This window comes from Odontesthes bonariensis, chromosome 17, assembly GCF_027942865.1.
Source record: "Odontesthes bonariensis isolate fOdoBon6 chromosome 17, fOdoBon6.hap1, whole genome shotgun sequence".
In the NCBI taxonomy this organism is placed as follows: Eukaryota; Metazoa; Chordata; class Actinopteri; order Atheriniformes; family Atherinopsidae; genus Odontesthes; species Odontesthes bonariensis.
Window position 1 is genome coordinate 838958 of NC_134522.1, and position 25402 is coordinate 864359.

General features: G+C 47.9%; 1 protein-coding gene across 1 annotated transcript; it reads right to left on the minus strand.

Annotated features, from left to right (window-relative positions):
- Nucleotides 1-6115: 6115 nt before the first annotated feature.
- Nucleotides 6116-15844, minus strand: gabrr2a (gamma-aminobutyric acid type A receptor subunit rho2a). The gene is made up of 6 exons (XM_075448381.1): nt 15627-15844; nt 15299-15381; nt 11039-11179; nt 8976-9128; nt 7786-7994; nt 6116-6699 (listed from the first exon to the last, which is right to left on the minus strand). Exons 1-6 carry the CDS (start codon nt 15839-15841, stop codon nt 6364-6366), a joined length of 1137 nt encoding a protein of 378 aa, XP_075304496.1. The 5' UTR covers nt 15842-15844; the 3' UTR covers nt 6116-6363.
- Between the last annotated feature and the right edge of the window lie 9558 nt (nt 15845-25402).

Consider the following 25402-nt stretch of genomic DNA (forward strand, 5'->3'; position numbering starts at 1 on the left):
AGGGCTGTGCGAGTTAACTCGTTATTATCGCCTTAACTCATTCATTATTAAATATTAAATAAATAAATATTTTATCGCGCATTAACGCTGATTTTATTTATTTAAAAAATAATAATAATAATTTCTTTGGGGGGGGGGGTTTGTGCCTTTAATGGAAAGTTCAGAGAGATAGGAAGCAGAAAGAGGGGGAACAACATGCAGCACAGGGCCGTCCGATGCGGGACTCGAACCGGGAACCACCCCTGTTTTATTTATTTTATTATTGTAAAAGTCTGTTGCTCACAGGCTTTTATTTTGTAAAAGTCTGTTGCTCTCAGGCTTTTATTTTGTAAAAGTCTGTTGCTCTCAGGCTTTTATTTTGTTAAAGTCTGTTGCTCTCGGGCTTTTATTCTGTAAAATTCTGTTGCTCTCAGGCTTTTATTTTGTTAAAGTCTGTTGCTCTCGGGCTTTTATTTTGTAAAAGTCTGTTGCTCACAGGCTTTTATTCTGTAAAAGTCTGTTGCTCACAGGCTTTTATTTTGTAAAAGTCTGTTGCTCTCAGGCTTTTATTTTGTTAAAGTCTGTTGCTCACAGGCTTTTATTTTGTAAAAGTCTGTTGCTCTCAGGCTTTTATTTTGTAAAAGTCTGTTGCTCTCAGGCTTTTATTTTGTAAAAGTCTGTTGCTCACAGGCTTTTATTTTGTAAAAGTCTGTTGCTCACAGGCTTTTATTTTGTAAAAGTCTGTTACTCACAGGCTTTTATTTTGTTAAAGTCTGTTGCTCACAGGCTTTTATTTTGTAAAAGTCTGTTACTCACAGGCTTTTATTTTGTTAAAGTCTGTTGCTCACAGGCTTTTATTATTTTAAAAGTATTTTGCTCACAGGCTTTTATTTTGTAAAAGTCTGTTGCTCACAGGCTTTTATTATTGTAAAAGTCTGTTGCTCATAGGCTTTTATTTTGTAAAAGTCTGTTGCTCACAGGCTTTTATTATTGTAAAAGTCTGTTGCTCATAGGCTTTTATTTTGTAAAAGTCTGTTGCTCACAGGCTTTTATTCTGTAAAAGTCTGTTGCTCACAGGCTTTTATTATTGTAAAAGTCTGTTGCTCATAGGCTTTTATTTTGTAAAAGTCTGTCGCTCACAGGCTTTTATTTTGTAAAACTCTGTTGCTCACAGGCTTTTATTTTGTAAAACTCTGCTGCTCACAGGCTTTTATTTTGTAAAACTCTGTTGCTGTCTGCTGTGGAACAGGAAAATAAAGTAATCAGCGGATCCACCAAACCTGGAGAAGGGTACGGAACTTTTACTCGGCCAGAAAGATGCTGATGTTAAAAGTGTGTTTGCACAACAAATGTTATGGCACTTTCATTCATATGGCAGCATAATTAAAATAAAGCTAAATGCTAAAAGCTATACGCTACTTTTGGATTCATTTTTGGATTCTGCGTACAAATGAGATTAATCGTGATTAATCAGGGAAATCATGTGATTACTTAGATTAAACATTTTATTCGCTGCCCAGCCCTAGCTGTAATCAATAACTGATCAATGACTGTAATGTGAGGTCCTGGTCCAACATGTGAGCCAACAGCAGCTGATGAGCACACCTGACTGACTGAGCAGGTGAAACGGATGTGAATGCAGTTTTAATGAGTCAGAATTAAGGACAGTGATCATTTGACATTTAATACATCCAAGTAAATACAGCAGAACAGTCTGTAATGTGAGCAGAACAGTCTGTAATGTGAGCAGAACAGTCTGTAATGTGAGCAGAACAGTCTGTAATGTGAGCAGAACAGTCTGTAAATACAGCAGAACAGTCTGTAATGTGAGCAGAACAGTCTGTAAATACAGCAGAACAGTCTGTAAATACAGCAGAACAGTCTGTAATGTGAGCAGAACAGTCTGTAAATACAGCAGAACAGTCTGTAAATACAGCAGAACAGTCTGTAATGTGAGCAGAACCTCCCACAGCTCCAGGTGTTACAGGTCTGTTCAGGTCGCTAACAAAGATCAGAACATTCAGAACGTTAGGTGGCAGCTGTACTGCTGAGGGTCAGGTGGCAGCTGTACTGCTGAGGGTCAGGTGGCAGGTGGAGGCTGTACTGCTGAGGGTCAGGTGGCAGGTGGCAGCTGTACTGCTGAGGGTCAGGTGGCAGGTGGCAGCTGTACTGCTGAGGGTCAGGTGGCAGCTGTACTGCTGAGGGTCAGGTGGCAGGTGGAGGCTGTACTGCTGAGGGTCAGGTGGCAGGTGGCAGCTGTACTGCTGAGGGTCAGGTGGCAGGTGGCAGCTGTACTGCTGAGGGTCAGGTGGCAGGTGGAGGCTGTACTGCTGAGGGTCAGGTGGCAGGTGGCAGCTGTACTGCTGAGGGTCAGGTGGCAGGTGGCAGCTGTACTGCTGAGGTCAGGTGGCAGCTGTACTGCTGAGGGTCAGGTGGCAGGTGGCAGCTGTACTGCTGAGGGTCAGGTGGCAGGTGGAGGCTGTACTGCTGAGGGTCAGGTGGCAGGTGGCAGCTGTACTGCTGAGGGTCAGGTGGCAGGTGGCAGCTGTACTGCTGAGGGTCAGGTGGCAGGTGGAGGCTGTACTGCTGAGGGTCAGGTGGCAGGTGGCAGCTGTACTGCTGAGGGTCAGGTGGCAGGTGGCAGCTGTACTGCTGAGGTCAGGTGGCAGCTGTACTGCTGAGGGTCAGGTGGCAGGTGGAAGCTGTACTGCTGAGGGTCAGGTGGCAGGTGGCAGCTGTACTGCTGAGGGTCAGGTGGCAGGTGGCAGCTGTACTGCTGAGGGTCAGGTGGCAGCTGTACTGCTGAGGTCAGGTGGCAGCTGTACTGCTGAGGGTCAGGTGGCAGCTGTACTGCTGAGGGTCAGGTGGCAGCTGTACTGCTGAGGGTCAGGTGGCAGCTGTACTGCTGAGGGTCAGGTGGCAGGTGGCAGCTGTACTGCTGAGGTCAGGTGGCAGCTGTACTGCTGAGGGTCAGGTGGCAGCTGTACTGCTGAGGTCAGGTGGCAGCTGTACTGCTGAGGGTCAGGTGGCAGCTGTACTGCTGAGGGTCAGGTGGCAGCTGTACTGCTGAGGGTCAGGTGGCAGCTGTACTGCTGAGGGTCAGGTGGCAGCTGTACTGCTGAGGGTCAGGTGGCAGGTGGCAGCTGTACTGCTGAGTGTCAGGTGGCAGCTGTACTGCTGAGGGTCAGGTGGCAGGTGGCAGCTGTACTGCTGAGGGTCAGGTGGCAGCTGTACTGCTGAGGGTCAGGTGGCAGCTGTCCTGCTGAGGGTCAGGTGGCAGCTGTACTGCTGAGGGTCAGGTGGCAGCTGTACTGCTGAGGGTCAGGTGGCAGCTGTACTGCTGGGGTCAGGTGGCAGCTGTACTGCTGAGGTCAGGTGGCAGCTGTACAGCTGAGGGTCAGGTGGCAGCTGTACTGCTGAGGGTCAGGTGGCAGCTGTACTGCTGATGGTCAGGTGGCAGGTGGCAGCTGTACTGCTGAGGGTCAGGTGGCAGGTGGCAGCTGTACTGCTGAGGGTCAGGTGGCAGGTGGCAGCTGTACTGCTGAGGGTCAGGTGGCAGGTGGCAGCTGTACTGCTGATGGTCAGGTGGCAGGTGGCAGCTGTACTGCTGGTGGTCAGGTGGCAGGTGGCAGCTGTACTGCTGAGGGTCAGGTGGCAGCTGTACTGCTGAGGGTCAGGTGGCAGCTGTACTGCTGATGGTCAGGTGGCAGGTGGCAGCTGTACTGCTGAGGGTCAGGTGAGGCCAAACTAAAGATACATTCACCTGATTGGATACTCTGTTGTCAGGGCAACACACACAGCTTCAGGTGAGAGGACAGCTGTCCCACAGATATAACACAGAAAAAGTAACTGAGGAGAAAACTCATGAAAACACAGAACCACCCGGTGGACCCGGTTCATACAACAGAACAACTGAACCAGCACATGACCCAGCTGGCACCATAGAATCAGAACCAGGTGTAAGTTCTGGTTATTTCCTTCCAACAATATCCTAACACACAACAGAAAAAACAAATAACTCTAAAAGGTTCTGTTTCCTGTGAGGTTCTTACACCCTGGTTCTGTTTCTTGTCGGTTCTTATACCTCGGTTCTGTTTCCTGTCGGTTCTTACACCCTGGTTCTGTTTCCTGTCGGTTCTTATACCCCGGTTCTGTTTCCTGTCGGTTCTTATACCCCGGTTCTGTTTCCTGTCGGTTCTTATACCTCGGTTCTGTTTCCTGTCGGTTCTTACACCCTGGTTCTGTTTCCTGTCGGTTCTTATACCCCGGTTCTGTTTCCTGTTGGTTCTTACACCCCGGTTCTGTTTCCTGTCGGTTCTTATACCTCGGTTCTGTTTCCTGTCGGTTCTTATACCTCGGTTCTGTTTCCTGTCGGTTCTTACACCCTGGTTCTGTTTCCTGTCGGTTCTTATACCCCGGTTCTGTTTCCTGTTGGTTCTTACACCCCGGTTCTGTTTCCTGTCGGTTCTTATACCCCGGTTCTGTTTCCTGTCGGTTCTTACACATTGGTGCTGTTTCCTATGAGGTTCTTACACCCTGGTTCTGTTTCCTGTCGGTTCTTATACCCCTGTTCTGTTTCCTATGAGGTTCTTATACCTTGGTTCTGTTTCCTGTCGGTTCTTACAGCTTGGTTCTGTTTCCTGTCAGTTCTTACACCCCGGTTCTATTTCCTATGAGGTTCTTATACCTTGGTTCTGTTTCCTGTCGGTTCTTATACCTTGGTTCTGTTTCCTATGAGGTTCTTACACCCTGGTTCTGTTTCCTGTCGGTTCTTATACCTTGGTTCTGTTTCCTATGAGGTTCTTACACCCTGGTTCTGTTTCCTGTCGGTTCTTATACCTTGGTTCTGTTTCCTATGAGGTTCTTACACCTTGGTTCTGTTTCCTGTCGGTTCTTACACCCCGGTTCTGTTTCCTATGAGGTTCTTACACCCTGGTTCTGTTTCCTGTCAGTTCTTACACCTTGGTTCTGTTTCCTATGAGGTTCTTATACCTTGGTTCTGTTTCCTGTCGGTTCTTACACCCTGGTTCTGTTTCCTGTCGGTTCTTACACCCTGGTTCTGTTTCCTATGAGGTTCTTATACCTTGGTTCTGTTTCCTGTCGGTTCTTACACCCTGGTTCTGTTTCCTGTCGGTTCTTACACCCTGGTTCTGTTTCCTATGAGGTTCTTATACCTTGGTTCTGTTTCCTGTCGGTTCTTACACCCTGGTTCTGTTTCCTATGAGGTTCTTACACCCTGGTTCTGTTTCCTGTCAGTTCTTACACCTTGGTTCTGTTTCCTATGAGGTTCTTATACCCTGGTTCTGTTTCCTGTCGGTTCTTACACCCTGGTTCTGTTTCCTGTCAGTTCTTACACCCTGGTTCTGTTTCCTGTCGGTTCTTACACCCTGGTTCTGTTTCCTATGAGGTTCTTACACCCTGGTTCTGTTTCCTGTCAGTTCTTACACCTTGGTTCTGTTTCCTATGAGGTTCTTATACCCTGGTTCTGTTTCCTGTCGGTTCTTACACCCTGGTTCTGTTTCCTGTCAGTTCTTACACCCTGGTTCTGTTTCCTGTCAGTTCTTACACCTTGGTTCTGTTTCCTATGAGGTTCTTACACCCTGGTTCTGTTTCCTGTCAGTTCTTACACCTTGGTTCTGTTTCCTATGAGGTTCTTACACCCTGGTTCTGTTTCCTATGAGGTTCTTATACCTTGGTTCTGTTTCCTGTCAGTTCTTACACCCCGGTTCTGTTTCCTATGAGGTTCTTACACCCTGGTTCTGTTTCCTGTCAGTTCTTACACCTTGGTTCTGTTTCCTGTCGGTTCTTACACCCCGGTTCTGTTTCCTATGAGGTTCTAACACCCTGGTTCTGTTTCCTGTCAGTTCTTACACCTTGGTTCTGTTTCCTATGAGGTTCTTATACCCTGGTTCTGTTTCCTGTCGGTTCTTACACCCTGGTTCTGTTTCCTGTCAGTTCTTACACCTTGGTTCTGTTTCCTATGAGGTTCTTACACCCCGGTTCTGTTTCCTGTCAGTTCTTACACCTTGGTTCTGTTTCCTGTCGGTTCTTACACCCTGGTTCTGTTTCCTATGAGGTTCTTACACCTTGGTTCTGTTTCCTATGAGGTTCTTACACCTTGGTTCTGTTTCCTATGAGGTTCTTACAGTGGGTCTCAGAACCAGCTAACACATACAGTGGGTCTCAGAACCAGCTGGGTCTCAGAACCACGGCCAGGGTGGAGTCCCGGAGCTGGAACCAGCTCTTTGGAACAGTCCGTGTTGTTTCTGTTTGATGGAGAACATTGAGAGTACAGAACCGGTCCACATCACCAGCGTCTCTCAGAACCAGTCCAAACATGTCTGTCCCTGAGTGTGCGAACCGGTCCTGCTGCTCGGGTTCTGCTCAGCAGTAAGCGGACCAGTAGATGAGGTTGAAAAAGATGTAGGACCCGGGGAAGATCATGCGGGAGTATTTATCGATGGCGTGGGTGTTCTGGATGATGTTGAGGCCCCGCAGGCTCTTCCTCTTCTTGTTTCCGGCGGACTCGCTGCTCATGGAAAGGTGCACCACCATGTGCTCAGACTTCTCCGGGACCTTGTGCTTCTCCTCGGGCTCCTCCTCGGGCACCATGGGCTCCTCGGTGTACCCGGCCAGGCTGTTGGTGTCAGCCTCGCTGTAGGTGCCGTCCAGCATAGTCATGGTTCTGGTCTGTGAGATGCTGCAGGTGCAGGGCAGCGACTGGCAGGGGACAAACACACAACATCATCAAAACCCCCGAATCATGTCGGCACTTCTACACTTTGATTCTAAGGAACCAGCTGTGTGTGTTCAGGACGATCATTGACCGTACCCTACTGCAGGGGTTCCCAAACTTTTCCATGCCAAGGCCCCCCAAACAGTATCAGCTTCTGGCCCCCTTTGCAAACCACAGACAATGCTACAAAATTTGTAAAGAAACATCAACTTTTAGAACGTATTTTCTTTCTTTTATTCATGGACAGTAGCTCGCTGTGTGAATGCAGCCTGACTAAATGCTCTTCTTTACGTCTGAAGAAGTCGACCGTTTTTTCGGACTCTGACGGATGTTTTATCAAGTGACGCTGAAGTTTCAAAGGTTTCGAACACTCATTTGAGAGGGTCTCCAGACAGAGGACGCATTTCGGGCAATCGTGGCCATTTTTCTGTATGGCTGTAAAGCCAAACTTAATGTATGCTGCATCATATTTTCTGATTTTAGTTGGCCAGTTCTTTCAGTCTCTTCCAAGTCAAAAATCTGTCCATTTTGGCTAAGCTACCTACAGCTAGCTTGAGGAGCAGAGCAGCTTGAGAACAGGCGCAAACCGCCAGGTCTACGATGTTTTGACTGGCAGCCAATCATAAAGACAAGCATGGCAAATAACATTTCGATATGATATAATATTATAAATTGTATTTTACTCAATACTGAAAAATGTGACTATTTTTTATAATGATGTTTAAAAAAAGATTTGATTATATTTTTGCATTTTTTTCTTATCTTCCCTCCAATTTTCTGAGGCCCCCCTAGCGCCCCGTGGTGGCCCCACAGGGGGCCGCGGCCCCCACTTTGAAAACCACTGCCCTACTGAACCGACTCTAAATACATCGTTATTTCCCCAACATCCCCTGAATCATGTCGGCACTTCTGCACTTTGATTCTAAGGAACCAGCTGTGTGTGTTCAGGACGATCATTGACCGTACCCTACTGAACCAACTCTAAATACATCGTTATTTCACCAACATCCCCTGAAAGCTCCGCCCACCTCATGATGAGGCAGCTCGGATGTTTGCTCGGAGGAACTCACCTGAGAGCGGGCCCTCTCTCTCAGCTTACGCTCGCGGCGGTCCTGGGCGGTGGACAGGTAGTTGACAGCAGCGTACTCCAGCACAGAGAGGAAGACGAAGACGAAGCTGACCCACAGGTAAATGTCCACGGCCTTGATGTAGGACACCCGGGGCATGGAGGCGTTCACGCCCGTGATGATGGTGGACATGGTGAGCACGGTGGTGATGCCTGCACAGACACACCCAGTTAGACTGAAGACACGATGTAAAGACACGATGTAAAGACACGATGTAAAGACCCAGAGTCAGTCAGTTTTAACCAAAAGGCGTTTTCAGGCGGTAGGACCTCGGTCAGAGTGAAGTTTAGGTGAAACAGTGAAAGTTATTCCTGGAAGACCTTTGTTTTCCAAAGTAGATAAACTCGTCTGTGCTGAACTGTACATGAAGTTTGTTTGTATTCTCTTTGGTCATCTGACACCAACCTTTTCCCTGGAGATAACCAGAGATAACCCGGGTGTGTTGACCCGCTCCGGTGCACAGGCCCATTCAGTTGCACTGATTCATTTCTAAATGCTGAGCTCCCCACTCAGTTTATTGGTTTATCGTTGGGTTGGGTCTGCACAGAGCATCTGAGCAGGCTGTAAAGCTGCTTATATGTGTGATGAAGCAGCTCTGTCTAAACAAAAATTATGAATTAGAAACAAGAGAGAATATGAACTTTTTAACCTGAGTGGAAGTTTTTTGTTTTCACCGTCTCTGTTAACCTTTATTATTCAGTCATTCTGAATGAGGATCAGAAACAGAAGCTGGAACTCATCACTTCACATCATGTTGACACAAGCAGTGGAAGTTTGCTGCATCCATGTTCTTAAATTATTCAAAGATATGATGAGATTATCGATACAGTTAATTTATGATTGAGCTGAAAGTGACAGAGACAAGATGGAAAAGACAGGAAGACTTTGTGTTGGACGTGAGAAATTCTACATGTTATCCAGTGATTCATTGTGTAAGATTATTTAGATTCAGGAGATCAGGCAGAAAACTTGGCTTTCACTGAGCCATCGAACAGGATGGTCTCAGAGGAAGAGAGAGAAGCTGAAAAACTGTTCAACAGCAGCCTGAAAACAGAAAATAATTCAGAAGAAAGTGAGGGATGCTGGACCCAGGTCACAGCCTCCCCACAGCCCAAACACCGGCTGGTTCTCACCTAAAGAAACTCTGGCCGGCACGGCCCGCCGGTCGATCCAGAACGACACCCAGGACAGCATCACCATGAGCGTGGCGGGGAAGTAGGTCTGCAGCAGGAAGAAGAAGATGTGGCGTCGCAGGGTGAAGTTGATGTAGAGACGGTTGTACCAGCCTGCAAACACAGAGAAGCTGAATGCACATCAGCTGCTGCCTTTAAGTCTGATCATCACTGTGGACACTTTAAACTTTAAACCGTGCAGAACATTCTGAAAACTGGCTGAATGTCTCTGTGTCAGAGCTTCTTATACAGCAGGGATCAGATGCTGTGAGTCTGCAGCTGTGAGTCTGAAGCTGTGAGTCTGCAACTGTAAGTCTGAAGCTGTGAGTCTGCGGATGTGAGTCTGCGGCTGTGAGTCTGCAGCTGTGAGTCTGCAGCTGTGAGTCTGCGGCTGTGAGTCTGCGGCTGTGAGTCTGAAGCTGTGAGTCTGCAACTGTGAGTCTGCAGCTGTGAGTCTGAAGCTGTGAGTCTGCAACTGTAAGTCTGAAGCTGTGAGTCTGCAGCTGTGAGTCTGAAGCTGTGAGTCTGAAGCTGTGAGTCTGCAGCTGTGAGTCTGAAGCTGTGAGTCTGCAGCTGTGAGTCTGAAGCTGTGAGTCTGAAGCTGTGAGTCTGAAGCTGTGAGTCTGAAGCTGTGAGTCTGAAGCTGTGAGTCTGCAGCTGTGAGTCTGAAGCTGTGAGTCTGAAGCTGTGAGTCTGAAGCTGTGAGTCTGAAGCTGTGAGTCTGCAGCTGTGAGTCTGAAGCTGTGAGTCTGAAGCTGTGAGTCTGCAGCTGTGAGTCTGCAGCTGTGAGTCTGCAGCTGTGAGTCTGAAGCTGTGAGTCTGCAGCTGTGAGTCTGCAGCTGTGAGTCTGAAGCTGTGAGTCTGAAGCTGTGAGTCTGCAGCTGTGAGTCTGAAGCTGTGAGTCTGAAGCTGTGAGTCTGATGCTGTGAGTCTGCAGCTGTGAGTCTGCAGCTGTGAGTCTGAAGCTGTGAGTCTGCAGCTGTGAGTCTGAAGCTGTGAGTCTGATGCTGTGAGTCTGAAGCTGTGAGTCTGCAGCTGTGAGTCTGCAGCTGTGAGTCTGCAGCTGTGAGTCTGAAGCTTTGAGTCTGCAGCTGTGAGTCTGAAGCTGTGAGTCTGCAGCTGTGAGTCTGAAGCTGTGAGTCTGCAGCTGTGAGTCTGAAGCTGTGAGTCTGCAGCTGTGAGTCTGCAGCTGTGAGTCTGCAGCTGTGAGTCTGCAGCTGTGAGTCTGAAGCTGTGAGTCTGCGGCTGTGAGTCTGCAGCTGTGAGTCTGATGCTGTGAGTCTGCAGCTGTGAGTCTGAAGCAGTGAGTCTGCAGCTGTGAGTCTGAAGCTGTGAGTCTGCAGCTGTGAGTCTGAAGCTGTGAGTCTGCAGCTGTGAGTCTGCAGCTGTGAGTCTGCAGCTGTGAGTCTGCAGCTGTGAGTCTGAAAATGTGAGTCTGCAGCTGTGAGTCTGCAGCTGTGAGTCTGAAGCTGTGAGTCTGCAGCTGTGAGTCTGCAGCTGTGAGTCTGCAGCTGTGAGTCTGCAGCTGTGAGTCTGAAGCTTTGAGTCTGCAGCTGTGAGTCTGAAGCTGTGAGTCTGCAGCTGTGAGTCTGAAGCTGTGAGTCTGCAGCTGTGAGTCTGAAGCTGTGAGTCTGCAGCTGTGAGTCTGCAGCTGTGAGTCTGAAGCTGTGAGTCTACAGCTGTGAGTCTGCAGCTGTGAGTCTGCAGCTGTGAGTCTGAAGCTGTGAGTCTACAGCTGTGAGTCTGCAGCTGTGAGCCTGAAGCTGTGAGTCTGATGCTGTGAGTCTGCAGCTGTGAGTCTGCAGCTGTGAGTCTGCAGCTGTGAGTCTGAAGCTGTGAGTCTACAGCTGTGAGTCTGCAGCTGTGAGTCTGCAGCTGTGAGTCTGCAGCTGTGAGTCTGCAGCTGTGAGTCTGCAGCTGTGAGTCTGAAGCTGTGAATCTGCAGCTGTGAGTCTGCAGCTGTGAGTCTGAGGTGGAAGGTGGCTGTAAGGAAAGGTTCCCATGGTCTACAGAAGGTGGCGTACCTGTGCTGCTGTAGAAGGCCAGCCGAGACGTGGTGTGGAACTTCTGAATGAGGAACTGAGACAAGGAGATTCTGTCATCGGTGCTGAGCGACTCATCGCCGCTCTTCCAGTACAGCATCAGGTCTTCATCAGTGTAAGCATCTGGAAAACATCACAGCCCAGCATCATGCTTTACACTCACATGACCACAGTCCGTTATGGCAGGAACTCGTCCCGCAATTGGTCCAGGGGACGGCGACCCTATGGGGGGATGGACGGTGCCCCACCTGGATCACTTTCCACATCCTAACCGTAACCCTAAAGGCAAGCTTCAAGATAAACTTTTTATCACCAAATTGGACACAGAACTGTCCTTTGGGTTTGATCTCTTAAGGGGCTGCCACAATGGAGGGCGTATGGTGATAAACAGCTGAATCGCCTGCTGATATTGTGGTACACCACTGACGAATTAGTCCTGAAATTGTTTAAGAAAAACTAGCTTAGCTTCCTGGTAGAGTGGCAATGCAGCTGGCATCTCCAGACTAACCGCGTTACAAAACCTCAACAATAGGCCACAATACAGAATTCCAAATTTATGAAGAGGGATTAATCGCTCTCCCAGTGTGCATGCTCACAATCCTGTAAGATAACTGGCTGCTGGTTTCTATGTTCTTATGATACAGGATTACCCCACAGGAAGGACTTCAGCGACCGGTTCTGCCACAGCATGATGGAAATGGCTGACATACAGGTATCAGATAGAAAAGCTTTTATGAAAAATGATGGAAACTTGGACACTTTTGACACAGGACCCAGAGGCTTCCAGTTTATTTTGTTCATTTTTTTAATAAGTTAATAATTTCAACAATGAATATGTGTTATATAACCTTTCCCTTTCACTAAACTCTAACCCTGAGGTAACAGGACCAGGCTGTGTCACAGGACTGCACGCCTAACAATGACCGGGGTTCACATTCCACATTTTGAAAAATTCATATTAATTTTGAATATTTTTAATAAAATGTAATATTTTCTCTTCTGCTCTCTCTTCTTTTGCAGCACATAACACACACCTGTATGGACCCTGTGTCTATTGCACCCACTTGAAACACAACTCAGATCACACAGAGTTTCCCACGACCTCCTGAGTTACTCCAAGACCATTCCAGTACACGCAGCAACCATCAGCCGGGTCCTGAGGACAGTGCACCCCCCTGGCACCTACACCAAACTCCATGGTGACTGACCAGGAGTCTGAACTGAAAAGTCACGTAGAAGGGGAGCCACTGAGTATAAACTCCTAATACCTACCCCTACCCTTACCCCGAACCCTAACCCCCTAACCCACAGTCTGGGCCTAACCCTAACCCAACCCAAACCCTAACCCACAGTCTGGGCCTAACCCTAACCCTACCCTAACCTAACCCTAACCCTAACCCTAACCCACAGTCTGGGCCTAACCCTACCCTAACCTAACCCTAACCCACAGTCTGGGCTTAACCCTAACCTAACCCTAACCCTAACCCACAGTCTGGGCCTGACCCTAACCCTCAGCAGAAGTGAACAGTCAGCGTGAAGTAGAGGAGCTCAAACACAATGTTTCTATGTTGGAAAGTTAAACCCACAATGCACCTTGTTTTCCACCTCAGCTCATTTAACCCACCTGTTTCTGTTGGTTTAAACTTTATCACATTCTTTTATGTCTTTCTTCAAAGGACCCGTCAACAAGTGATGTTTTTACTTTGATGTTCAGGTAGAAACTCCTCAGATGCTGCAGTTATTATCCAGCAGGCTGCTGTCGGTGTGTTAACCCCCTCAGTATTACCGGGGGATTCCACCAGAGGGCGCACCAGAGGGCTCAGACTGTGCAGAACTTCTGGATCAGCAGGATGAAAACAGTTACAAAGCTCAGTGTGTGTCTGATGTATGGATCAGAGCTGTGGCATCACAGATCTGAGAAGACGTCACAGATCTGCTCGCCTTAGACCCGACACTGCTCACCTGTATATTACATTATAGAGTGCACGTGTACACTAAGAGCTGTTGCTGCCAACATTTTACAGTTTACAGTTTTATTTGAACCAGAGAGATTCATTCCAAGAGTTCCTGTAGCTGAAAAACACATCAGAGAGGCTAATGAGGCGATGTATGGCCCTGAAGGCTCAGCAGCTACTCTGAGGAAATAATGATCCAAGAATGGATCCCACAGGAACACCAGGTTCTGCTGGACCACAGAAACCATTTCACAGTTCTCATGTCTACTGGAGGAACCCTCCTCCCCGTATAACCTGAAACTGAACACAGAAACTGAGCGAGAGTGATGGTCAGATCTGATCCAGTTTGGACGTGATGGAGGATAGATGGAGCGACTCCGACTCCACCTGCAGGGTGGAGCTAACCTGAACTCAGAGTCAGGGACCCACAGAGACCCACAGAGACCCTCAGAGACCCCAGAAGTGTTGGTTCTGAATGGCAGATTGCGGCTTGATGGTGAGCTTGTTTGGGATGAATAATGTCTGCTGAAGTTGTTCCTGCAGCCTCTCTGGCTCATTAAAGCTGAACGTCTGGCTTCCTGCTGTGAGCTGCTCAGCTGGAACACACTCCAAGACTTTTATCTTTACTTCGGGTAATTTCTCAGCCTCAGGCGTGTTGTGTCGATGTTCTGAAGCTTCACGTAGATCAGATGAGGGTGATACGTGGCGTCCCAGTGTGGACGGCCTCTGATGGCTCCCTGGAAGTTTCTCATCTTTGATGTCAGAAATAAAGGCAACGTGAAGTTTGTTTGCAGAACTGATGCTGTTCAGGCTCTTATTTTCCTCAAACAGCTTCCTAAATATAAATGGAAATAACCACAGCTGCTTTCATTCTTATTGAGTTTACTGCTTTCTGACAGTCGTGAATCTGCCTCTGTCAGTAAAATGGTTAGAATGAAACCCGCGTTTTCCTCCATTAACAGGCAGGAAAAAAATAACTGTGGAATAAATACTTGACAAAACCAAACAAAGGACTTGACGTAACATGGAAAAATACTTAGCTTGGACGTAGGGTCGTGGCATGGCATGAGGGATAATGACGGGTAGGATCTGGCAAAGAAACAGGGGAGCCTGGAAATTAAATAGGGAACTGGGTGATTGTGAATGAGTGCAGCTGATGGGGAAAAACACAGTGAAGTGAGTGAAACTATGAGCTGAGTGAGTGAAAAAATAATGGAAAAACCTAACTAAACATGAACTCAAAAACCAAGACATGAAACAACCTAAAACATGAAAATACACGAAACCAAAAACATGGGGAAAATCTCGTGAGCGTGACAGAAACGTGACTTCTTTACATGAACGTCTGCAGCAGAACCAGCTAGGGATGGGAATTGATGAGATTTTTACGATTCCAATTCCATTTTCAATTCTGCTTAACGATTCGGTTCTTTGTCGGTTCCCTTATCGATTCTCATTTGGAGAAAAAGGACAACAAAGCGGTCGATTAGCATCAACTTTGTTTGGTTTAGAAGTAACACGAGTCATGAGCTCACAAACCCAACAACGGTGAGGTCCACATTGGTCTATCCTGGCCTGGGTAATTGAACTCTTCCTGCTCTGGTGAAAGGAGAAGCTGGAGGTAGAGGTGAACTGGGGGTAGTACCACCAGCCTCTGGCTCTGAGCCAGTCAGGCTCTGTCTCTCATGATTTCATCTAAATGTAATGCCTGAGAAGGCATTCATTTAACCTTAACCGTTACTAACAGCAGCTTTTACAATCAGGCAAATGCTGCTAACATGATAGGCAGTGTTTGTTAGTTAGTTAGTTACCTGCAGTGTTAGCCGAGGACATGCTAACGTTGCTAACGTTGCTGGGTTCAGATTCACCAACGTTAGTCCGGAGCTGATCGAAAACGCGACATTCATTCATAGTTATTGCATGTTGGTAGTATTTCCTCCCTTTGGTGAAATATTCACTTTGCAAGTTGCCCTGTTGTCGTCTTTTTTAGGGATGTGGAACCAAACTTTCGAGCGTTTGTACCGCTTGGGCGCCATGTTTACTGTTGGCTGCTGGCTGCGCTGGACTCGCCACGCAACGCTGCGTGGTGACGTCATTCGCGCCCACTGAAATCGATAAGGGAATCGTTTGGAAAATCGCCAAACGATTCCAAGGAATTGAAACACTGGGAACCGGTTCTCAACAAGAACCAGTTCTCGATTCCCATCCCTATAAACAGCTGAACCCGCCTCCGATCTCTGATCCGGACCGGCCACACTCTGATCAGTGAATGAATGAAACTACTCACAGCTCTCCAGCTCCAGGGAGCAGGACTGGGAGTCGAGAGGGAAGCGGCTGAAGTCCATGTTACAGGCCGCCGTCACCGTCACTCTGAAAGAGAGCGGAGTCAGGCTGCAGCAGCAATAAGACCGGGCTCTGCTGAAGGTAAACTCAGACAGAAATAGATGATTTAATTCCAACTTTAACTGTTCCTTTATGAAATGTGGCTTCCTGCTTCTGAAGAGTGCAGACGTGTCTCTGCTTCCCCCTGCTGCTTGCTTCTTTATTCGCTTTTAAATCTTTCTACTTCTTACCCACGTGCCATAATGTGTCTGATTCACAGTGACCTCACTGACCTCAGGCTGTAGAGCACATGTCCATCAGGGAAGACGCGCAGCATGATGTTGTCTGTGGTGGTGTCATGGATGAAGGATCTCTTCGAGTGGACAAAGAAGATATCGGGGACCCAGATCTTCTTCACCAGACGGCCGTCGAACGTCATACTCTTGTTGGTGCTGCTGCTGAAGGACAGACGCTCGTCCTTCCAGTAGTGCCTGAGGTACAGCGTCATGGTGAAGTCCTGGTTGGGTCACACAGCACAGACGGTTATCTCCCAAAACAAACTATGGCTGTGTTCGAAACCGCCTACTTCTCCTACTACTCCCACTACTCCTACTAACTTTAACTTTTTTTAAGTTCCCGGATGCATACTAGATTCTCCTAAATGTTGGGTATGCATCATGAGGTTACTACTCATACTCAAACTACCCAAGATGCAACGTAACGTGACGTCGCCGATCGTCATTTCCTGTCAAAACGGCAGTTTCAAGCTAGCTACAACGAGGGTAGGTTCACTTCCTGTTTTCAAAACAAAAGCACCAATTGTATGGTAATGGCTTTCCCTATGATAAAAGGCAACGGGTATTTTATTTTGTGAAAACAACCGGAAGTGCGTTGCTCACTGCGGCTAGCTTTAGTAGCGCCGAATTCGTGGGAACAAAATTGTAAACAGCCGGTATTTTGTCAGGTTTTCAACACGTTGGGGATCTAAACGACTACTTTCTCACCTGAAAATGTTTCAAATGTTGCTAAAGTTTACAGAGTTTAGAGCTTAAGAGAAATCAGCTTCAGGCCGGCTGATTTTGGCTCGGGCAGGAGCGAAATGCATTGTGGGTAAGCGCTCTGCATACTGTCTGATCGATGAGTATGCAGTATGTAGTATGCAGTATGTAGTATGTAGTAGGCGGTTTCGAACACAGCCCGTGTGTGAAACCAGAACCAGAACCATAAAGGACATAAAGATCTCTCCTCATACACAACACCATCATCCCCTCCAGACCAGTCTCCAGACTCAGCGGTCCGGGGCTAAGTCTGTCACAGCTCCTGCGTCCAGAGTTCCCTGTGCTTCTTCAGAACCATCACAGCTAACACTAGCACCACCCAGGCCTACATCTCCTGCTCCCTACACCCATAACTGCTCTGCCTCCAACACATTTACATATGGCACCATGGTGGTGCTGATCCAGAACAAGGATGCATGAACGAGGTGGCAGAGGAGAACCTCCTGGATGGGACCTTGGTGCTGGACCTCAGGAGGAGCGGCGTCCTCAGGACGTTCTATGTCACGAGGTCTCCAATAGTAAGAGTAAGAAGTCACCGGTACTTGGCAGCACCTGCACCAGCACCTCTACCACCCTCCAGTCTGATTACTGGGAGCGTCCCAGTCTGGTTTGGGAACAGCAGCTCCCGGGACAGGAGGGACTTATCAGGATGATCCACTGGGCCAAACGGACTGTCAAAGACGTCCAGCATCCAGATCTTCCCCTCATGGCAGCAGTGACAGTTGGTTTGTTCCGGTGATGGGGGAGTAAGCAGCCAATAATACTCACGTTGTATATGTAAAGATCAGTATTAGCACGTTGTATCATTTATTTAGTCGTTTGTATTTGTTTATGTTATTATTAGTAGTATTATTTCTATGTATTTTTATTATTATTATTATTATTACTTATTGTTATTATTATTATAGTATTTATTTGTCTACCTCCTTTTTTATTATTTATTTATTTATTTTTTAAAATTATCATTAGCACTCTTGGGTTAAAAATTGTTGTTGTTTTTGTCTTTATTTAACTATTTACTTATCTGTGAAATCCTACAACATGTAAAAGACCTAGGGGAGGGGAGGGTGGGTTGTACACAAGTTCTTAAGTTGTTTGAAGAAAGAAAAAAAGAAAATTACTTGTATTCCTGTATACACTTCATATTTTTGTCTTGCATTTGATAAATAAATAAAAAAAGACGTCCAGCATCCCAACTGTGAACCATTTCAGAGGCGACCCTCAGGGAAGCTTATCTGCCCACTGATGAGCTGAGCCCAGAAGAAGAGGAAGTTTGTTTCCCCAGGCAGCGCCATCAGCGAACTCTTCCACTGAGACACCTTCAGTACGCAGCTCCTGAAGGACTTTTCCCACACGGACAACGTTTTTACATGTTTTATCCTCCTCATGTCTCTTAGATAGCTGTGTTTGCACAGCTGCAGGGTTGCAGTTACATTTCCCTGCTGAGGAACTCTGTGGAATGTGATAAATACAGTCTCTGTGCCCCTGGGTTAATCTCTGTAGGTTAGGGTTAGGGTTACCTCACTACCTCACTACAGTGAGGCTGTTCTGAGGTTCACCGTCAATAAGACGGTCGCACCAGACCCAGAAAGACTGTTTACAGAATGAGTTCACTTCAAACTCTGACAAAGACCACAGGTTTGACTCTGAGATGCATTGACCAGAAGTGGGGAATCAAACCCAAATGAGCTTTTCCCTACAAAAATGTTAGTGGTGCACAGAATGTGTTCCACAGGGAGGACGTTATATCTGCATTCCCCTCCTCTTATCGTCAGAAAGCTCTGTGCTGACACATTCCTGTCTGAATCTGCACATCCTCCAGACACTAAAATTCACTCAGAGAAGAAGAAGAATGCTTTGGCATGAGGAGAAACATGGGCTGTGTTCGAAACCGCCTACTACATACTACATACTGCATACTGCATACTACTTACTGCATACTAATCGATCAGACAGCATGCAGAGCGTTTACCCACAATGCATTTCTCTCCTGCCCGAGCCGAAATCAGCCGGCCTGAAGCTGATTTCTCTTAAGCTCTAAACTCTGTAAACTTTAGCAACATTTGAAACATTTTCAGGTGAGAAAGTAGTCGTTTAGATCCCCAACGTGTTGAAAACCTGACAAAATACCGGCTGTTTACAATTTTGTTCCCATGAATTCGGCGCTACTAAAGCTAGCCGCAATGAGCAACTTGCTTTTGTTTTGAAAACAGGAAGTGAACCTACCCTCGTTGTAGCTAGCTTGAAACTGCCGTTTTGACAGGAAATGACGATCAGCGACGTCACGTTACGTTGCATTTTGGGTAGTTTGAGTATGAGTAGTAACCTCATGATGCATACCCAACATTTCGGAGAATCTAGTATGCATCCGGGAACTTAAAAAAGTTAAAGTTAGTAGGAGTAGTAGGAGTAGTAGGAGAAGTAGGCGGTTTCGAACACAGCCATCGTCTCAGTATCCTAATCTAAAGGGGTTCTTCAAAAACAAGCCACCGTATCCACAGACCAGCAGCTGCTCGTTCTCATAGGGTCCGTGTTCGGGGTAAAAAAGGTGTTTGGATCTTTATTAAATTCAGAGGAGAAGGGAAACTCAAAGGGAATTTATAATTCATAAAGTATTAAGAAACATCTCAGATCAAAGATCAGTTATTTATCTTGAAATAACTGTTATTGTCTGGTGATTCAGCTCCAGCTGTCAGAGAGCTTCCACAGACAGGAAGTGGTGCCCACGGACAGGAAGTGGTGCCCACAGACAGGAAGTGGTGCCGACGGACAGGAAGTTATGCCCACAGACAGGAAGCGGTGCCCACTGACAGGAAGTGATGCCCACGGACAGGAAGTGGTGCCCACAGACAGGAAGTGGTGCCCACGGACAGGAAGTGATGCCCACGGACAGGAAGTGGTGCTCAAAGACAGGAAGTGGTGCCCACGGACAGGAAGTGGTGCCCACGGACAGGAAGTGGTGCCCACGGACAGGAAGTGATACCCACGGACAGGAAGTGGTGCCCACAGACAGGAAGTGGTGCCCACGGACAGGAAGTGGTGCCTACGGACAGGAAGTGGTGCCCACAGACAGGAAGTTGTGCCACAGATTGTATAATAGTACAGATTCGCCACTCACGGTGCATTTCCGGTTTAAAACGAGGTGATTTTGGTTGCAGTTCCACCCTCTTTCCACGTGGGGCGCTCAATTTTGGAGACCAGAATGAATGGAGTCCTATGGAAATATACGCCCTATCGTGCCCTTATCTCAAGATATAATTTTTTCTCTAGTAATTCGAATGTTGTTTTCGAAAGAGGGTGTTTAGAAAATACCCATGGCTGAGTTTTAGATTTTTAGAGCCACTCATTTGCTTAAAAAAAGGATTTGAAGTGTATATGACGTCATACATAGCTTACAACCGGAGATGCCGCTTTAGGGTAACAATCCTGCTTGTCGTTGGTCTCAAAGGCAGCAGCGTTTTCAAGGAAGAGCTGTAGTAAGAGAGAATCTGTGGTAACATTACAGATTCTTAGGCTGTGGTAACATAAGCGGAAAAAGTCCATCTTAATTCTGTTGTTGCTTGGTATGGAGCCAGCCGTCAAGCGGTGCCTCTGGTCGTAATTCTGGTCGACCAGCTGTCATTAGCACAATGCTAGCGCGTTGTGGACAACAAGAAGCCAACCTGTGAGAAATCAAAGGGATATATGTACTCGTTCAGTAGATTTTTGACTTGAAACCCATGTTGAGCTCTCAGAAACTACATTCAAATCTGAGCGCTCTTGAGGAGACTTAGGTGAAACTGACCATTTGTAGAATCTAGCTCCATTGGGCCCCATTCATTCCGGTATCCACCAACGCCCCCAGTGGAATTCTGGTGGAACTGCAGCCAAAAAGCCGGTACAATGGGGCTTAATAGAGAGTGGCAAGGCTGTTAGTTATAATGGCTGTGGTTGTGCCCACAGACAGGAAGTGGTGCCCACAGACAGGGAGTGGTGCCCACAGACAGGAAGTGATACCCACGGACAGGAAGTGGTGCCCACAGACAGGAAGTTGTGCCCACGGACAGGAAGTGGTCCCCACAGACAGGAAGTGGTGCCCACGGACAGGAAGTGGTGCCCACGGACAGGAAGTGATGCCCACAGACAGGAAGTGGTGCCCACGGACAGGAAGTGGTGCCCACAGACAGGAAGTGGTGCCCACGGACAGGAAGTGATACCCACGGACAGGAAGTGGTGCCCACAGACAGGAAGTGGTGCCCACGGACAGGAAGTGGTGCCCACGGACAGGAAGTGGTGCCCACAGATAGGAAGTGGTGCCCACAGATAGGAAGTGGTGACCACAGACAGGAAGTGGTGCCCACAGAAAGGAAGTGGTGCCCACAGCTGGATGATATCCTTCAGGTGTTATTTTTACAAAATAAAAATAGGGTTCCCAAACAGAGCGTTTTCAGTACAGGTTTCAGGTTTCAGAGGGAGGTTTTTCATCAGCAGATTGAGATCCAAAAAGGCAGAAAGGAAAAAAAATTGTAAAATATTCAGTTTGTAATCACTCAGATCCTGTCCTGTGGTCACCTTTTACCTTTAACTTCTAATTCATCTGTATGTTAAATGAAAAAAATGTTTTTAAATAACAGAAACCTTCTGTTTATCATCTACAGATTACAGATTACCAGCTGTAACTATCAGGCATCAGGGTGTGGAGACATGCAGGTTTTCTTACCATATCCACTTCAGAGATGCTGTCCAAGCTCTCCACCTGAACATCCACTCCAACAGGGATCGCAGGACCTGGAGTCAGAGGTACATCATGATCAGAAGGTGCAATGTGAGCACACAATATGTACTACCAACAAGATGTACCGCCAACAAGATCTACTACCAACAAGATGTACAACCAACAAGATGTACTACCAACAAGATGTACCGCCAACAAGATCTACTACCAACAAGATGTACTACCAACAAGATTTACTACCAACAAGATGTACTACCAACAAGATGTACAACCAACAAGATGTACTGCCAACAAGATGTACTACCAACAAGATGTACTACCAACAAGATGTACCGCCAACAAGATCTACTACCAACAAGATGTACTACCAACAAGATTTACTACCAACAAGATGTACTACCAACAAGATGTACTACCAACAAGATGTACTACCAACAAGATGCACTATCAACAAGATGTACTACCAAGAAGATGTACTACCAACAAGATGCACTACCAACAAGATGCACTACCAACAAGATGCACTACCAACAAGATGTACTACCAACAAGATGTACTACCAACAAGATGCACTACCAACAAGATGTACTACCAACAATATGTACTACCAACAAGATGTACTACTAACAAGATGTACTGCCAACAAGATATACTACCAACAAGATGTACTACCAACAAGATGTACTATCAACTCAGTCCATGCTATCAGGTTTAAGCTTTGAGGCTCGGACCAATCAGAGCCCTTCTCTGCAGCTCATAGCAGGAACCAGGTGAAACTCCATCAGACCTGGAGGATGTTTCTACACTGAAGGAAGATCCAGAGTTTCAGTCACACTGGTAACACCTCTGTGATCTGATTGGTTCAGAGCATGCCCTGTCCCAGAGGATTCTGGGTAACAAACCAGCGTCAGGTTTCAGTAAAACAGGAAGTGTCGGTGACTCTGCCTTCCTGTTGGTCCTTTGGATTTGTTTGGTTGCCACATAAATGTTCAGCATGATCAGTTTACCTTAGAACTCGAGGATTTTAGATGAAATAAAATCAGTGGATTATAAACGAGAGAAAAACGAGAGAAAAATGAGACAAACACGATTTACCTCCCAGGCTGATCATTTCTGAGCATTCTGTTTAAATCTGAATTTAAAGTGTGTCTAACCCTAACCCTAACCCTAACCATGTGTGTCTTACAGGCAGGTTTGGACCACCTCTCATTCTTCTGTCTTTGTGGGCCAACAGATGTCCGACAGCGTGACAGATTGGTTCCTGTATTAATCTGAGCTGTAAACAAAACGAAGTGGCACCAGCTTAATCTGCAGCAGCGGGCCAAGCTGACCGGCCGGGAAAAGACAGCAGTGCCTTCCAATTAAGCCTCTCCAGATGGGCTCTGGAGACGACCGAGCATCATCCAGCGGATGGCAGGGATTATATTCCTCCCCAAAAGGGAAAGGAAAGACCAAACCGGGATGAAGCTGCTGGTCCAGAACTGATGCAGGTTCTGGTCAGATTCAGGGTGAAACTTAAGGCGGTAGCATGGTTGCCGCGTCTGTCACGGCGGTGTCGCACCGTGACGTCAAAATGACGTTTCAGGCCTGGCGCTTCCCTTGAAAAGACGGCGCAGCGCGTTGTCGTGCACCAGTCGATTTTTGTAACTTGGCGGCGCCGAGCATAACGAACCGGATGGACCGATGTGAGACCAGGCTCAGTGAGAAGGTGCGTTTGTACAGGCAGCTGTACGAAACTGCAGTGAAACAGCACAGGGACCACGTAAACTCCCCAAACTGGTGCACAGAGATTGGCAGAACTTTGGGGAAAGAGGGAGAGTTCTGTAAGAATGTGTGGAAGAAGCTACGGGACAGATATGTGAAGGCAAAGAAGAGGGCAGAGACTCTGTTGATGCCGGGGGCTTCAAACTTTCACCTCTATTAACTGATTTAAAAAATTAAAATGATCCGAAAACTGCAGCAGTATCATTAATTACAGTATTCTTGCTCTTGACAGCGGCATTGTTTTCTTCTCCACTTTCGTGGTTGTAGAGTAGAGGTAACCTTCACGTAGCAGCGCCACCTCTGTGACGGAGAAAATTGCAACTACTGGCGCGCAACGACTTGCGCCACTATTTAGGGTCCTATGGCGGGCACGAACTTGTGACGTCATCAACACCGCTCGCGCGAGCAGACGCAGCAACCATGCTAGAGCCTTCAGACTTCAGCAGGCGCAGTCCTCGTGGTCAGAGCTGTGGGAACTAAATATCTTAAAAACATCTTCTGAACGTTTTATTCAGGCTGAGAGATCACAAAGTGCTCGGTGGCAGAACTCAGAGTGGATGTGTTAAAACTGGGCCGGACGTAACAGCCCGGTAACAGCCCGGAACCAGCCCGGAACCAGCCCGGTAACAGCCCGGTAACCAGCTCGGTAACCAGCCAAGTAACAGCCCAGTAACAGCCCGGTAACCAGCCTGGTAACCAGCCCGGTAACAGTCCGGTAACCAGTCCGGTAACAGCCCAGAACCAGCCCGGTAACCAGCCAAGTAACAGCCCAGTAACAGCCCGGTAACCAGCCCGGTAACCAGCCCGGTAATAGCCCGGTAACCAGCCCGGTAACCAGCCTGGTAACCAGCCCGGTAATAGCCCGGTAACCAGCCCGGTAACCAGCCCGGTAATAGCCCGGTAACCAGCCCGGTAACCAGCCCGGTAACCAGCCTGGTAACAGTCCGGCAACCAGTCCAATAACAGCCCGGAACCAGCCGGGTAACCAGTCCGGTAACAGCACGGTAACTAGCCCGGTAACCAGCCCGCTAACAGCCCGATAACAGCCCAGTAACAGCACGGTAATAGCCCGGTAACCAGCCCGGTAATCAGCCCGGTAACCAGCCCGGTAACAGTCCGGTAACCAGTCCGGTAACAGCCCGGAACCAGCCCGGTAACCAGCCAAGTAACAGCCCAGTAACAGCCCGGTAACCAGCCCGGTAATAGCCCGGTAACAGCCCGGTAACAGTCCGGTAACCAGTCCGGTAACAGCCCGGAACCAGCCGGGTAACCAGTCCGGTAACAGCACGGTAACTAGCCCGGTAACCAGCCCGCTAACAGCCCGGTAACAGCCCAGTAACAGCACGGTAACAGCCCGGTAACAGCCCGGTAACCAGCCCGGTAACAGCACATTAACAGCCCGGTAACAGCCTGGTAACCAGCCCGGTAACAGCCCGGTAACAGCCCGGTAACAACCCGGTAACAGCACGGTAACAGCCCGGTAACAGCCCAGTAACAGCCCGGTAACAGCCTGGTAACCAGCCTGGTAACAGCCCGGTAACACCCCGGTAACAGCCCGGTAACAGCCCAGAACCAGCCCAGTAACAGCCTGGTAACAGCCCGGTAACAGCCTGGTAACCAGCCCGCTAACAGCCCGGTGACAGCCCGGTAACCAGCCCGGTAACAGCACAGTAACCAGCCCGGTAACCAGCCCGGTAACAGCCCGGTAACAGCACAGTAACCAGCCCGGTAACAGCCCGGAACCAGCCCGGTAACAGCCCGGTAACCATCCCGGTGACAGCCCGGTAACCAGCACGGTAACCACCTGACCTGACCTGAGATCACTAAACCTGACTACAGCACCTCCTTAGTACCGAGACACAGCAGCAGCCAGATGAAGCAGGGATGGATAAACAGATGGATGGATGGATGGATGGATGGATGGATGGATGGATGGATGGATAGACGGATGGATGGATGGATGGATGGATGGATGGATGGATGGATGGATAGATGGATGGATGGATGGATGGATGGATGGATGGATAGATGGATGGATGGATGGATGGATGGATGGATAGATGGATGGATGGACGTTTGGATGGATAGATGGATGGATGGATGGATGGATGGATGGATGGATGGATGGATAGATGGATGGATGGATGGATGGATGGATGGATGGATAGATGGATGGATGGATGGATAGATGGATGGATGGATGGATGGATGGATGGATGGATGGATGGATGGATGGATGGATGGATGGATGGATGGATAGATGGATGGATGGATGGATGGATGGATGGATGGATGGATGGATGGATAGATGGATGGATGGATGGATGGATGGATGGATGGATGGATGGATGGATGGATAGATGGATGGATGGATGGATGGATAGATGGATGGATGGATGGATAGATGGATGGATGGATGGATGGATAGATGGATGGATGGATGGATGGATAGATGGATGGATGGATGGATGGATGGATGGATGGATAGATGGATGGATGGATGGATGGATGGATGGATGGATAGATGGATGGA